This window comes from Nelumbo nucifera, chromosome 5, assembly GCF_055504915.1.
Source record: "Nelumbo nucifera cultivar China Antique chromosome 5, China Antique-T2T, whole genome shotgun sequence".
Classification (NCBI taxonomy): domain Eukaryota; kingdom Viridiplantae; phylum Streptophyta; class Magnoliopsida; order Proteales; family Nelumbonaceae; genus Nelumbo; species Nelumbo nucifera.
In genome coordinates this window covers 40928504-40945231 of record NC_142653.1, presented here as the reverse complement: position 1 = coordinate 40945231, position 16728 = coordinate 40928504, and the positions used below count along the sequence as shown (strand labels likewise).

General features: G+C 36.3%; 1 protein-coding gene across 2 annotated transcripts in view; it reads left to right on the top strand.

Moving 5' to 3' along the window:
• Positions 1-2207: 2207 nt before the first annotated feature.
• Positions 2208-16728, top strand: part of LOC104587534 (NAD kinase 2, chloroplastic-like) — a 29118-nt gene continuing 14597 nt past the window's right edge. For both annotated transcript variants that reach the window (XR_016076790.1, XM_019196031.2), the window contains exons 1-5: positions 2208-4005; positions 5227-5348; positions 5487-5628; positions 5717-5941; positions 6061-6135. Coding sequence is in view for 1 of the 2 variants with exons in the window: in XM_019196031.2 (XP_019051576.2) it covers positions 2281-4005; positions 5227-5348; positions 5487-5628; positions 5717-5941; positions 6061-6135 (2289 nt within the window). In the remaining variant the exon portion in view is untranslated. The remainder of the gene's footprint in view (positions 4006-5226; positions 5349-5486; positions 5629-5716; positions 5942-6060; positions 6136-16728) is intronic.

Below are 16728 nucleotides of genomic sequence, written 5' to 3'. Positions count from 1 at the left end.
ACCCAAAACCGATTGACCATTAGTGAAAACCCACCAACTCGGGTTGTATCGATTTGGTTTGTTTGTTCAAAAGATTTAAACTTAAAAATTAAATTTAAGATGTATATATATAGTCAGGTAGGTTTAGTTTTGATGGATTTTCAAATGGCAAAACCGAAACTAACCTAACTTGGTTGGGTTGGAAAATTGCTAAACCACAACCAATTGGAAATACTAGAAAACCGACCAACTCGAGTTGAGTTCGATCGGATTGATTATTAAAATGTTAAAATATGAAGCAATTATATACACTTTTGTATTTCTAGGGGCTGTTTGGTATCGTTTTCGTTTCCTGGAGCGACAATGCCACATCAGCGCCACATCAGAAAAAACGGTGCTCCAAGAAACGGGCATTTGTTTGGAATCGTGTGCTCCAAGCCACGCCTCGGAAATCGAGAAGCCATAGCTTAGAGCAATGCCAAATTTGGTGTTTCCTGGAGCTACAGCTTGTTGTTGCCAACAGGGCAGTGATGTGGCACTAATGTGGCACTGGATAATGGGTACTAGTGCTGAAAACGTTTCCTGGAGCAATGGTACCAAACAGAAAAAGTTGTTGTTGCTCCAGGAAATGTCCTATCTGGAAGCAACGATTCCAAACAAAAATAAAGGCACCATTTTCTCAAAAAACGGTGCTACAACTGCAGCATCGATGCCAAACATATACCTATTGTTTAGTCAATTAACAAAGCCCATACATCACATAGGTCCCCGCTAGTATATGCATAAATAGATACATATTTGCATATATATATACATGCATATATGCATACTATTTTAGAAAATCATATATACATGCATACATGGATACACATACATGCATACCAAATTTTAATGTGGTCTAATTGACCGGTCTGAACCCGTCTTGAGCTCAAACCCAACATGAGCGTAACAAAATTGTAGTGCGGACTAGGCTTAAGTTAGATAGTTCAGACATGCCCTCAGGCTCAGGCTCAAGCTTTAGGCCCAATTTTTAAAATTGGGATTGGGTTAAACTAAAATCCAACCCAACCCACGACTTGCACCCCTAGTCCTGTCCTTGGAGACATTGCTAAAATTGAAGCGTATTAAGGAATCTTCATATCCACAATATGCAACCCATTGATAGGAAATTAGCATTGTGTAATTCACACTTGAAATATCCTATAGTACACGACTATAGGACATTCAATGAACCAACTGTGGACAATATAGAACCTCTTCTCATGTAAAAGAGTCTTTAATTGCTCATAGCTCATATTATTCTTCAATTAAAGATAACCCCTTTTATATAAAGTATATTAGGCCAACGTTGGAGTTTTCCTATTGGAAGAAGCCCAACAATTTTGGAGCCTCTAAGAACTTATCATGATCTTGACAAAGTCTGTCCTCTGGAGTTCAAAACTATATCCTACCTACAAGGTAGGATACGTAACTTCCTTTTGTCAACTACCTGACTATGTTTTAGCCACTTCAAAGCACATGAAGTTGATATAATAAAGACCCATTCAAGGAATAACAGTCACATTAATGTCTTTAAGTCTCAGTTTAGAAGGAATACAAATGTAAATTTGTAGATTGTAAAACCTTGTATTTTGTTTATTTTGTATGTATTTGTATGTATTCCTTCCGAACTAAACTTAATTAGTAACAAAAAATAATAGTAATAATAAAGTATGAGTTTGAAATTGTGGATGTTTATTGATTAAATATTTTGTACTTTATTTGTTTGAAAACAGAGAAAAGCAATGGTGAACTCGTTTATTTACATTTAAGTGTCACATCAGTAAAATGGTGAATAAACCTTTATATGCTAAAATGAAGCTTCCCCTAATAATAGACACACACATAAATTCAAGTCTACTTTTGCAAGTCCTCGTACATATGGATTCACATAATGGGGGGAATGCTGAAATAATGCCTATATGGCATTGTTTATTCGATAAATGCCCACACAATTCCAAACATAAGGAAAAAAACAATACTAACACACATTTTAGTTTTAAAATTGATTATTTTTAATATATATAATAAATATATATAAATATTAAATATTAAATTCATTAATTATAAAATTTATAAAATTATACATAATATTCATATAAATAGTAATTATAGTACGTAGGTTTTCTTCCATAATTATGCAACATTATACAATCCATTGACCATGAGAAACCATTGCGTTGGTGGACAGAGTAGCAGCAGTTCTTGGTTCCATTGAACCTTTTCTAAATAAGGTTATTTCCTTCTGGGAGGTCTGCTTCCATGAATTCTTTTCGAGTTGTAAATGTAAATTCCTTGGAAAATAATCTTCCACCACTTGCCATTTTCAGGGGTGAGATGAAAAGGTGTCGTGGGAGTTTGCATATTGCCCTTGATAACTGTTTGGTACCATCTGACAGCACAAGTACCAATAATGTATGGAGGAAATTACTGAGGTTAAAGAATGTCTGTTATGATGTTAGTTTTCCTCGTATGGATGATTATCCCCACCAAACAATGTTGGCAAGCTGGGATCCTGTTTATCTATCCACAACTAAAGAAGATGCTGCATCAAAAAATTCAATAGCTTTCTGGAAGGGAAGTCAAATAACAGATGAGGGTTTGAAGTGGTTAATAGAAAGAGGATTTAAAACTATCGTAAATCTTAGAGCAGTGATTGTCAAGGATGACTTCTATCAAGAGGCTATTGATGATGATGCCGTCTTGCAGGGAAAGGTTGAAGTGGGAAAATTGCCGGTTGAAGTCAGAACTGCACCTTCAATTGATCAGGTTGAAAAATATGCATCTTCAGTATCAGATTCCAATAATAGGCCACTTTTTCTTCATACCCAGGAAGGTGTTTGGAGGTCTTCTGCATTAATGGTCTCAAGATGGAGGCAATACAATATAGTTCGCTCTTATATTCAATCTGTCTCAAATAACCCAACCGCTCCCACTGAAATTTTTTCCAAAGATACAGAAAGAAAAGGGGGTCCACAGACATCATCCAAACTAAAATCAGGCATGCATTTGGAAGATGCTAATGTTTCACATTTTAAGGGTTTGAATGCCACCAACCGTGCTACTGAGATATCTGGGGAAGAAGTTTCTTTATCCCCGGAGAACAAAGATCATACTGGAAATGGAACCCTTAGAAACCTTATTTCTTCTCATTATAGTACATCAATACAAGGGATTAGTGTCACTGGAGAAGGGGTAAGGTCTCCCGAAGGCTTCTGGAGGGAAATTGATCCGCAAAATTCTCAGTTCCCAATCTGTGATGTTTTCTCCAGAAGAGAGATGTCTAGGTTTTTCAAAAGTAGGAAGATCTGGCCTCCCACTTTTTTAGATTATAAATGGAAAATATTGAGGGTATCAAAATTCTCTGTAGGGACAATTACAAAGACAGATCATAACAATGAAATCATTGGAACTCCTCATATATCAGAGCTGGAGAGGGAAAGAATTTCAAATGGGCCATTTCATGGTAAAAGTTCATTTTCAGAACCCCAAAACTCTTCTAATGGAGATAGATCCATTTCTATTTCTGCAAGTGTTAATGGGTTTTCCAAAGTAGGAAATCTTGTTGGGATTGAAAAATATACTTCTACCAGTGTGAGTTATAACTTGAAAAGGAGTATTACATCTACAGCTATTAAAGAGAATCCGGATAATGTGGAAAGAAATATTACATCTAGAAGTGTTAAGCAGGACCAAATGGGTCATGGTAAAGCCTCCTCGGGTTCATTTAATGATGTCTTGGAGATTGTTGATGGGAATATGTGGGCTTCTACAACTGGTGTTGTAAGAGTGCAATCAAGAAAGAAAGCAGAGATGTTCTTAGTCCGCACAGATGGATTTACTTGTACTAGGGAAAAAGTAACAGAATCCTCCCTCGCCTTCACTCATCCCAGCACAAAGCAGCAGATGCTTATGTGGAAATCAACACCAAAAAGTGTACTATTGTTGAAGAAATTGGGGCGTGAGCTCATAGAAGAAACTAAAAAGGTTCGATGTCAATTTCTTGGTAATCTTTTAAAAAATTAACCTCTACCTTTACTCAGTAACTATAGTTATTGGCATCAAAGAATGATAATTGTGTCACGTTGCAGATGGTCCCAAGATTTAGAAGATGATCATAGTTCAGCCTGTGAGTAATGGCAAGCAATAGAGAAACAGAAATAAATTATAGGTTTGGAGATATAAAATGATGAAATATAAGAAGCTAGGCATGGAAATTAGAGATTTTCATAAGCTGAATTCCAGTTTGCACATTGTTAACTTTCACTTTAAGGTATTTGGCTACTCAGCATTGATCATGTAGTGGTAAAATCTTGTGCTAACAAGCGTGAGAAGATGGATAATAAATTAGAATAAAAACAGATAAATAAATTAGAATAAAAACAGAAACACCTAAACTATCTGTAATGGAAGACTCCCTGAAACTTCTGCATACTTGTGAAATTTGAATAGTTCCCCTACAGCTTTAGATGACTTCTCTAGTTTAAGTCTTGCAGTACCTTACTTTTTATAGTAGAATTTGACAGTGCACTTACTCAACTTTTGAAAGCTTTATTATACTTTTCCAATTATAATGAAACTTTACAAGAGCAGTACAAGTAAATCCTTATGGTTGCCAATCAAGGTAAATTTGGTTGAAGAGAAGTAGGTGATTATCAAGAATTTCAAGGAAATCATCCAGATCTCTATTCATCAAGCTATGTTAAACAGTTATGAAAAGGCTATGGCTTGTGTGGAGAAGGTATCAGACATAGAAATATTGACCAAAAAATAAGTGCCCATGATGAGACATAAAACCCATTTGAAATGTTAGGAGGGAGGAAGGAGGTCATTACTTGTGGAATGTCATGGTATTAAGATCTTGAATAAAAAGAAAAAGAAAGATTGACTTCAAAGAAGATTTGCTGAGGATGAGGAGATAAAGGAAGCAGTTTTCTTTGTGCAGGAGGATAGAGCACTAATTGTAAAATATATGAGATGTTTTTTGAAAGGTAAATGTAATTTGTATTATGCATAGAGGATGACCTCAAAAAGCTTATCAATACATACCTTGTGAGGTCGGTATATTAAATTCAATGTATATGTTTAGATATAACCATGTGAGTTTTAAACCTATATATTGAAGAACATTCATTATAGGAGTTTCTTCTTTTAATACTGGAGCCAATACTTCTCCAAGATGTTTCACCTTATTCCTCTGTTCTATAGGTGGCAGCTTTTTTGTATTACGAAGAGAAAATGACTGTTTTTGTGGAACCTGATGTGCGTGACATATTTGTAAGAATCCCTGGATTCGGATTTGTTCAAACCTTTCATAGTCAAGACACTAGGTATGGAAACATAATGCTATCAAAAGGCAAAAGCATTTAAAATAAGATTTGATATTGTGCCTGCTTCTTGTAAGTCTTTTACTTGATCTTTTTTTTGAAGCCCTTTTACTTGACCATTTTTGGATAACCTTGATGTAGTGATCTGCATGAGAAAGTTGACTTTGTGACTTGTTTGGGAGGAGATGGGGTTATACTCCATGCATCATATTTATTCAGAGGATCTGTTCCTCCTATTCTATCTTTTAATCTTGGATCTCTCGGATTTCTCACTTCTCATAATGTATGTTTCTTCCCTCTACCTTTAGAGTCCAAATTTTACCCCTTTCTTTACACTTTTTCCCTAAGATAACATCCCTTTTCAACCACAGTTTGAAGACTATATGGAGGACTTAAGGCAAGTTATACATGGGAACAACACATTGGATGGCATATATTTAACACTTAGAATGCGCCTCCACTGCGAAATTTTCCGCAATGGTAAAGCAGTGCCTGGGAAAGTTTTTGATGTCCTGAATGAAGTTGTTGTTGATCGTGGTTCTAGTCCCTACCTTTCTAAGATTGAGTGCTATGAGCATGACCGCTTTATAACAAAAGTAAGAATGATGGATCTGTTATTTGATAAGCTTTCTGGAATATTCTTTGTGCAGTTCCATTGTAGTTTTTTATATGGTTAATGATCCTTTTATAATTGATTGATATCCATGTATTTTAGGTGCAAGGTGATGGAGTCATTGTAGCCACACCTACAGGGAGTACAGCTTACTCCACATCTGCAGGAGGTTCCATGGTCAGTTTCTTACCAAGAAAAGAGAAAAGAACCATCACTTCACTACTATTGCTGTCTTGTTCTTTAGTGTCCAATAACAGTCTAAAAACTCATCAATAGAAGCTATTCCTTCTGTTAGATGTCTAGAATTATAAATTGAATTTTTGCAGCTAAATGGACATCACATCTTTAAAATTCAAAATTGATGAGAAATGCTGAAGAGGCAACAAAAAAACTGCAAAGTTGTAGTTGTAATATAGAAGATAAAAGCAGAACTAGTGATAGAATGGTTGGAGAAAAAAATAACTGATATAGAAAAACAGCCAATTATATAGAATTCAGATAAAAAGTGGGATATATATATATATATGTATATATATATATAATATTAACTATATAATGAGCTCAGGTCTGAATCAGTTTGGAACAGCAAGAACTGGTCTTGACCCAATTAGTAATCCAGACAATACCACAGAACCAGTGTTTTTTTTTTTGAAAAAAGGTAAAGTAATTTTATTAGGAACAGAACAAAGATAAAAGAGAGGCCCCAAGTCCCCCAATAAAGATCCAAAACCAGTGGTCAAAATCCCAAAACTACATTACAACTCTAACAGGCTTCTAGAACTCAGCTGGGCTTCAAACACCCTGGTCTGGAGACCTTTTGCAGCTGCAGTCCAAGAAACTTGTTTACCAAAGGTACAGGAAATTAGAAAATCTACATTTTTCGTTCAGTTTTGGAAAATTATTCTGTTTCTTTCCACCCAGATGGTACTATCACTGCTGCAGGGACAGACAATCACACACTTTTTGCCAGCTTATAGAACCAGTGTATTTTTTTATTCCGGTTCTGTGGTTTTGTCTGGATTCCCAATTGGATCAGTATATATATATATATATATATATATACATACATATTGTAATTTTTGTTATATTTTATATCTAAAAGGGTAAATTTTATGAACAGTATACAAGACAATTATGGTTAAAAAACTTGTTTTATCAACATATAAATAGTTTAGATGCCAAGTATTATGAAAATGAAGTTCTAATTTGTTATTATCATTAGTAATTATAGATGCCAAGTATAATCGGGTCAGAGTTGTCAGACTCGATTGCCTTGATTAATAACAAGTTCAGTTCTGGGTCTTTCTTATAGTCCCAATTAATAATTGGAATGAGACTGGTATACCCTGTCCCGAACTAGAACCTAACCATTGACATTTCTAGATAATATACAATGATTATTATCCTACACTAGTTTATGGAAACCTCAGACCATGCTCTTCTTAATTATTATTGCTCTACACCTCAATTGCTAGGGGTGCAATCGAGCTGAACCGAGCCAAACGTTGGCATGTCTTGGCTTGGCTAGACTAAAATACTACTAGGTTTGAGCTCGAGTTCAAGTTCGATTCAAATTTTATTTTCCTATTTAAGCTTGATTCAATTAAATATTTGATGAGCTCGAGTTCAGCTCGAAAGCTCAAAAATGAATGTTTTTTTATATTATACATATGATATATTTTTATAATATATAGTATATTCTTATATTATATATAAAATATAAGGATGTATTTTATACATATATATATTATGAATATTTTTCGAGCCAGCTTGCGAGCTTTCGAACCAAACTTTTTATTGGGCGATCTCGAGTTCAAATAACTAATTGAGCTTACCTTGAGATTCAAGCTCGATTCAAACTCTGACTAGAATCAAACTTGATTAGTGCTAGAGACCTAACCTTGTAATCTCCCCTTTTCCCAACCTTTCTACCCCATGAAAAATTTATTACTCTATTTCTCAATATTTTTGTACCTATCCCATTATGGAATTGAGGGGAAGCACTAGTTTTGTATTATATTAGGTTATTTAGTGGTAAAGGTGAGGGGACATTGCTTGGTGCAATGGTAAAATCTTAGGGGTTTCAGGTGGAGTACTCCAGAAAGTATTAGCAGTTTCTGTATTACAAAATATCATTTGTCCTGCATGCTAGAGTGCAAAGGTTATCTAGAATTGTAGGGTAGCAATTACACGGACTATATGGCAGGAGAGAAATGTGATATTCTAGGATAAGGAACTGATGAAAGAAGAAATAATAGAAAGTGTAAGTGTGTAACAGCAAAAGTAGGACATTGGGTGAAAACAATGAACATTTTTGCACCATTCACCATGATGACATATAAAGGGGATGGGGGCAATGGGTATCAAAATATTAACTAAAAGGCATGTGGTTCAAGTTGATTAGAGGCCCCCAAATCTGAACTAGGTCAATCTGAGTTTTGATGGGTGTAACATGGGAGCCGTCGAAGGAAACTATATTCTGTACTACATGGCCTCAAAGTATGCTGAATACTAAACTTAGGAAATACATTGGTGGAAGGTGACTCAAAAGTAGTAGTGGGATATATGTAAGAAGACATGGAAGATGGCAGCATGGATATACTATGAAGGAGAAAAACCAAGTAGCAAGCTGAGGTTTGATTTCAGATGGGTGACAAGTTTAGTAAATTGTTTGGCTGATTCATTAGTGACAGATTGTAAATAAAAATGGGTATGGTGGAAGGTCGCCAACCTAAGTATGGGATGTAAAAACCTTGTATGTACACTTAACCTTTTATTACCTCAATAAAAGTCATTGTTATCCATCAAATAAAAGGGTACTATCTTGGGTTGACAAGTATGAGATTGTGTGTTCTAGTTTGAGACCAAGAGTGACCACTTTGTGCAAAAAGTTAAAAGCTTAGGTCCTTATCTGGTGGTAAGGGTGCTGGTCATTTTTTCTTATTCTACTTGAGGATCCTCTTCCTACTCAGATGTGCCAATAATATGTACAATGAGGGGCTTTGGCAAGAAAGGTAGCGTTTTATGGCGTATTGCTTCATTTGCTATTTCTTGGTGCATTTGGAAAGAAAGGAACCAGAGGATATTCATCTGTTTGGTTCACTTCAATAGTTCTAATTTTATTAAGGTACATGTTATTCTTAACTGTATTAGTGTTACTTATCTTTCCTTTATTAGAATCCTCTACATGTTGTTCATTTGATAAGATAATGGAAGAAATGAAGATGCTTGATGAAAGGAGGAGTATTATGGTGCTTATATTTAAGAACAATGGTGATTGTAATAATTATCGGGGGATTAAAGGGATTAAACTCATGAACCACATATGAAACTTTGGGAGAGAATAATTGATCAAAAATTACAACATGAAATAAGTATATAAGAACCAATTTGGATTTATGCATGATTGATGGAAAAGTTCAGAGAGGAAAAGAGAGATCTTCATATGGTGTTCATTGATCTAGAGAAGGCATATCATAGAGTTCCTAGAGAGATAATATGGTGGGTCTTGGAAAAGGAAGGGGTTCCAAACAGGTAATTAATCTAATTAAGGATATGCATGAGGGTGTGATAACTGATTTTAGAACACCTATGGAGACAGGGGAAGATACCTGATTTTATGGTTACTTGGGTCTTCACCAAGGTTCAACACTTGCCCCTTATTTATTTGCACTGATCGTAGGTGAATTGACTAAACATATTCAGTAGGAGACCCCATGGCATGTGTTGTTTTCTGATAAAACTAATGACACGAGTAACTATAAAATGATGTATTTGGGGATCACCAGGGCTTGGGGAACATTTGTAATGCTAAATTTGTGATGTTATGAGTTATGCATGGTTGGCTTTATGCTGTTTGTATCCTTTGCCTTTGTTGTCTAGCTTGGACAAGCTAAGGAGCTTCTTTTAAATCTCTTAACACAAATGTTCTACTTAACTATCAAAAATGAAGGATTAAATGCAAAATTAATCTTATGGACAAATGCCTTAGAAGCAAGGGGAATTTTAAAGAATGGAATAACAATGCCGGTTGGAAAGGGGAAGAGTTTAGTTCATATCTTCTTCCTTTAGACCCTTTTTCAATTTCTTCTTGTTCTCTACTATAGCAGATAGCTTTCTCTACATTTTCCACTTCTTTTTCTTCTCTTTTCTTCCTTTATTTTCAGGTTGTAACATCGTATAGAGCTATGAACTCGACCGTCATTTTCACATGTCTTTTTTGTGCCCTAGTGGTTGAGAACTCCTTTTCAAGACAAACAACACAAAGGGACTTTAAAGGACTGGTCATCCCTTAGGTAAATAGGTTTTAGTGCTATGAGTTGGTCCGTTTAAGGTAAAGGGTTTTAGCCTAGTTAGCATCAGTGTGTGCTTCCAAATTCATATGTCCATGCTTGGCAAACGGGAAACCTTTCCTTGGAGTACCTTTCAAGTAACAAAAAAACCCTCTCAGCAGCTGCTAAATGTGTATATCTAGGAGAATGCATGAACTGACTAATGACACTCATTGCATATAAAATATCTAGCTGAGTTATGCAAAGATATACAAACTTCCCAAGCAGTCTTTGAAACACTCCCTTATCAGTCAACAGTTCACCATCAATAGTCGAGTGCTTGTTATTTAAGTCTATAAGAGTGGAAGTCGGTTTAACACCAAGTTTGCTAGTTTTTGCAAGTAGATCAAGGACATACTTATGTTGAGAAATGAAGATACCATCCTTAGATTGAGCAACTTCAATTCCCAAGAAATATCTGAACTCACCCAAGTCTTTGATCTCAAATTCAATGTTAAGAAACCTTTTGAGATTAACCATTTCTTGGGTGTTATATCCAGTAACCACAATGTCATTAATATAAGCAATCAGAAATGTCACCAAAGAATCCCTCCTCTTAACAAATAGGGTATGATCAAACTGTGTTTGTGTAACCAAAAGTAACAAGGGCAGCTTGGAATCTCTCAAACCAAGCTCGAGGATACTATTTGAGGCCATAAAGAGACTTCCTCAATTTACACACTTTCCCTTGCATTTCCTTCCCATACACTCCTAGAGGTAAAGACATATAGACTTCTTCATGTACGTCTCCATTCAAGAAGGCATTTTAACATCAAATTAAAGAAGTGGACAATCAAAATTAGTAGATAAGGATAGAAAAACCTGAACTGAAGTCATTTTAGCCACGACCAAAAGTTTCTATGTAGTAAACACCATACATTTGAGTGTAAACTTTAGCAACCAAACGAGCCTTAAACCTCTCAATAGTACCATCAAAATGATACTTGATAGTGAGCACACGTTTACAATCAATTGGTTCCTTCCCCTCAAGCAAGTCCACAATTTCCCAGTTATTGTTCTTATGCAAAGCATATAGCTCAGTCATCATAGCATCCCTCCATTATAGTTTAGATAAGACTTCTAAGACAGACCTGGGGACTGCATGTGTAGAAACAAAAGCAATAAAGGAATACTAGATTGGGAAAAGAAGGTTGTAGGAGAGATGTTTGGAGATGCAATGGGCTATACACTTCCATTTACCTTTGCAAAGGGCAATAGGAAGATCAAGGTTTGGGAAGGTATTAGAAGGGGTAGAGGAGGGATGACCTATTACCTCAATAGTGATGGGAGGTACAAGAGGCTTAGTTGAAGGAGGAGAAACAACTTGTTCATACTTGAGTCTTTGTCTTTGGTACCACCTTTGGACAATAGGATGAGAAGTGAATGTGGGAGGATGAGTTGGAGGAGGAAGCGGAACTGGAATATGTGAAAGAGGTTCATTGGGAGGTGACTCAATAGAAGTAGATGACTTAACATAGGACTCAAGAGGAACTAGAAGAGGAACATCCAAGGACAAAGCAAACAACTCCTTTGAATGCTCCCCCTTAGGAGAAGTGCCAAAGAAAGGGATAGACTCTGGAAATGTGACATCCCTAGAAACAAAGCGGGTGTCATGGACTAGATCAAAACAACAATATACCTTCTGTGTGGAGGCATATTCTATGAAGACACACTTGTGTTCTTTTGTCTTTGATGATTGTGAACATGAACATAACAAGTGCACCCAAAAACTCGGAGAGGAAGAGAGAAGATATCCTCATTCGGAAAGGGAAGGCTAAAGGGGGTTTTGAAACCCAAAACCTGAGAAGGCATACGGTTTATCAAGCATGTAGCTATAACGACAACATCCCCTCAAAACTTAACAGGAACATGGGATGCAAAGAGGAGGCTTCTAGCAACCTCAACCACACGATGATTCTTCCTTTCCGTCACTCCATTTTGTTGTGGAGTGTAGGAACAAGAACTTTGACGAATAACCCTAAAGTTTTGTAAGGGTTAGAAATCAGATTAGACATGACCGAACTAGATCTAGTGGCTAGCTGAATTTTTAAAATTGTTCTAACCTAACCTAGGAACCAGTTTCTCGGTAATTTTGAAATCTGAAATTTTGGGATCAATCTTGCATTGAACTGGATCAGATTTGAAACTCAAATTAATTTCTGATTATATTTGATATGGAGTCCACAAATTCAGCTCCCAAAGTGGTAGTTCACACCTAATGTCAGACCTGAACTAGCCTTTTGCTGAAGATGGCATAGTAGTGAAGCCGATTCAGCTGCAACCTTTTGCAAAACGAACCTCCAACTTCCTTGGGATCAATGCAGTAGTGCAAGCCTTCTTAGGATTGAAGTTTTTCTCCAAAACTCAGTTAAGAATTGGAAGAAATCAGTTCCTACTGGGGCTGGAATGAATTAGGGTTTTATGGGAGCAAGGGAGGTGAGAGAGAACTGAAGAGAGCTTAGGATAGAATGGTTTGCGCATCCCTCTCTTCCCTTATATAGAGCACTTTCCTAGTCCTATTAGGAGCTGAATTGAAATCAGATTTGGATTAGGGTTTATCCTTATCAAATAAACTCTATCTTATTTGAAGAATGGGTGCTCCATACTCATATCCATAACCCAAATTCGCTCCATGTCACAACTTAAGTTGTTATGTGCCTGAACATTGTATGGTGTGGGACCCACAAAGGTCTCACTTAAGTCCACAAGGGTTTAGCCCCACCTCTAGAAGAGGTTAGGCTGGATTTTGGTCTATGAACCCCTGGCCGAATCAATTTGGGCTCAATTAGGCTCAACATTTTCATATAAATGATCATTGGATTCAACCACCCTATGAAGATGAAGCCAATTAGGTACTTAGCCCTAATAGTCTTTTACACCTAACCTCTCGGCCCATAATCATCAAAACACTGCTCACAGGGAAATGCCTCTTTCTTGATTGCAAAATGCAATGTCAAACTCTTTGTTCGGATGGATCCCAAGAGTAAAACCTTTTGCAAACCTTTTAATAAAATAGTAATATAACATATAACTACATTTTTGCAAATCAGATTTCAAATACAATTGAAATCCACTGTTGGCAGTTTTGGTTTCCATTAGAGAGAATGTAAATCCTGATATTCACTTTGTTTGACAAAGGGGCCGATCCTGTCACTATGATCACCACTCAATTGATTTCCTAAACTACCCCAACATTCCCAAATATTTGACCCTTGATAGATTTCACTAGTTGGCACATCAAAAACAATTCAATCAAAAACCTAGTGCTGTATCATAATCAAACCTGGGGTTAAGTGCAACTTTCCAGTTTTGTCCATCTATCTCCTAGGTCTAGGGCATAACTGGACATTGGTCCAGGTTCAACGTTTCAAACACCCACTGGATGTGCTTAAGGTCTAACCCTAGTAGCTAAGACAAGCTGCTCCACCATTTTATCAAAACACTAGTGTCGTCCTCTTTAAGATAAACTGCCCAAGTCTATCTAATGGCTGAGAACATTCTAAACTAACACGAGTTTCATAAGTGTTCAGTTTAAGGAGTAATTCACAAAAACATACAAAATGTGGTCATGAAACGATAATGTACTTATATTATTTATAAATGTTTATGTATGTCAATCTGATTAGAGCTAAGGGCATACATTGTCAAACATATCAAAGTAGGACGAGAGGTTCTTTTCAAAATATTCCTTAGCATTATTAGAGCGGAATATTTTGATTGAAGTGTTAAACTTCTTCACAATAGTTTGTATTTCATCCCGGGATCTCATAAGATAAATCCAAGTATAGCGAAAGAAATCATCAATGAAAATGATAAAATACTTGTAACCCCCATAGCAAATAAATGATATGGCCCCACACATCAGAGTGCATAATATGGAAAGAACAAACTAATATTTGATTAGTCATTGAATAAGAATGTCTAATGTTTTGCAAGTTCACATGACTCACAATGAAGACTTGATAAAGATATTCCCTTAAATATTTTTGAAATAAATGACTCAAAGCGGAAAAAGACAAATGACCAAAACGCAAACGACATAACATGACTCTATCAATAGACTCTGATGAAATAGACTCCAAAGCTACTCTATGATGTGGTCCAAGACTTCTATCAGGTGTATCCAACAAGTACATTCGGTTCGCCTCGTGGCCACTCCCAATCGTTCTCTGAGATTTCAGGTTTTGAAAAACACAATGAGTAGGAAAGAAGGTCATGCTGCAATTCATGGATTTAGTCAAACTACTAACAAATAAAATGTTGGTTTTTAAGTTTGGGAACATGAAGAACAAAGGATAAAACAAGGGAGTTAGAGGCTTTGATATCCCCCTTACCGGAGATGGGAGCAAGAGACCCATTAGTGAGGGATATCTTCTTTCTTCTAGAAAGGAGTTGATATGAACAAAAAAGGTTAGATGCTAGTCATATGATCCGAAGCACCAAAATCAATGATCCAAGGGATTTTATGATTACCTAAAAAAGTAGCATAATTTGTAGAAGCATGAATACCTAAGTGAGAAAATGCAGATGAAGGGGTCTTTCTTAATGAGTTGCTAATTCCACCTTTATTGTTGGTAATTGCTCCATAGCAGACTTCTTCTCACTTTCTCTATTTCCACCTTCAGGCACAATAGCAACATTTGCATTCTTAGGCTTCCTAGTTTGACCATTCTTCTCAGTATAGTTATTTTGAAACCTTTTTGGGAGAAAATCTGGATGTAGCATCCAATAGGTGTCCCTACTATGTTTTAGTTTCTTGCAGTATTCACATATCACCTCTTTAGTTAAGATATTTTGCCTCGTAATGTCAAACTTAGGGTTGAAACCTATGAGAAACTCAAATACCCTATTTCTTTCTACTAGTTTCCTGAATGTCTCTGCATCCTTGATGCTCTCCCAAACAACTGTCTCCATGACATTAATCTCCTGCCACAGTGACTTCAACATATAGTAGTAAACAACTACACTCTTCTCTCCCTGTCTCAAATTGTTTACATCATTCTTCAACTTATGTGCTCTTGTAACCAATGTTCAAAGAATCGGACCGGGCATCAACTTGATAAAGGTAGAGGTTCACAGGTTAGAGGTCCAATCGAGGTCGAACCATAGCTCAAACCGTGCTGATGTAATAAATAAAAGTAAAAAAAGACCAAATATGAAGGAAAATTAATCCACCAAAGCTTTCAAGAGGGCTTAGGCTAACCCACAAGACTGAACAACTAGGTGGACTATCTTGTATCTTAGCCAAATTTGGTGGACTAAGAACTTGAAGCAAAGATCAAATTCCAAGTTTAAAGAAAATATCAAATTAGATTTTCAATTTGAGCAAACCTATAAACAAAAGTTATAAAACTATGAATAATTAATTAATTTCAAGTTCATTAATTAAAAAATAAATATTAAAAATTTAAGTGTGAAATGTAAATGACTAAATGTTTCATAATGTAGAAATCAGAATTAAAGAATTTAGTCAATTTACATTTTTCAGGGTTCAGGCGATGGGAGGAGGAGAAAGAAAGAGGGAAGAAAACTAGGAGAGGGCGAGAGGCTGTCACGCGGTGAACAAAGCACTACCACTGCTGCCAAAGAAGAAGAACAAGAACAAAGCACTACTTGGCGTCGGCGGTACTAGCGGTCGGTGACGGAGTTGGAGTCTTCCGTGGTGGGCTAGTGGTTGGACTTAGGTTTGAATAGAAAGAGGAAGAAGAATAGAAGATCGATTGAATAGGGTTTTTGGTTTTAGGTTGGGATTGGGATTTTCGATTGGACCTTAGGGCCTCTTTGGTCCAATTTTAGGTTTTTTGTCTTTTTGTATTGAAAATCAAAATGTAAAAAAACCAGCTAGTTATGCAAAACTAGGATCAGTTCTCTGGTTGAACTGACACGGTGAACGGTTTTTTAACATAGCATTTTTAGGGGTATATCTAGACCAGCCAGGGGCTGGGTCATGGTTCAATCGGCTGGTTTGGTCCGGTTTTCAGAAAATTGCATGCAGCATTCAATTTTTGAGAATATGTTTCTATTCTGTAACACTGTCCTAAATTTCCTTGGCCGAACTCATCCAGAGGTAATGTTGACTTATGTGAGGTGGGCATAGAGTTGACTAACCATCCAATCATTGTGTAGTTCTCTTGTATCAATTTTTCATATGTAGGATCAATCTCTACTGGTTTTTCCTTACTACTTGTGAGATACCCTAGTTTACTTCTACTACAAACATAAATCCTTATGGATTGTGCCTAGGCCAAGTAATTTGTTCCATTTAGTTTAATTGTGGTCACTCCAGTCAAAACGGAATCAGTTAAGCCAACTCTAAACATTGGGATTTACTTCATCTCACTTCTCGATTGCTCCATAATAAAGATCCAAAAACAAGGTTTTTAGTTTTTATGGACTTAACTAAGGCCAGTCCATTACTTCTAGGTCCCAAAATTAGGGT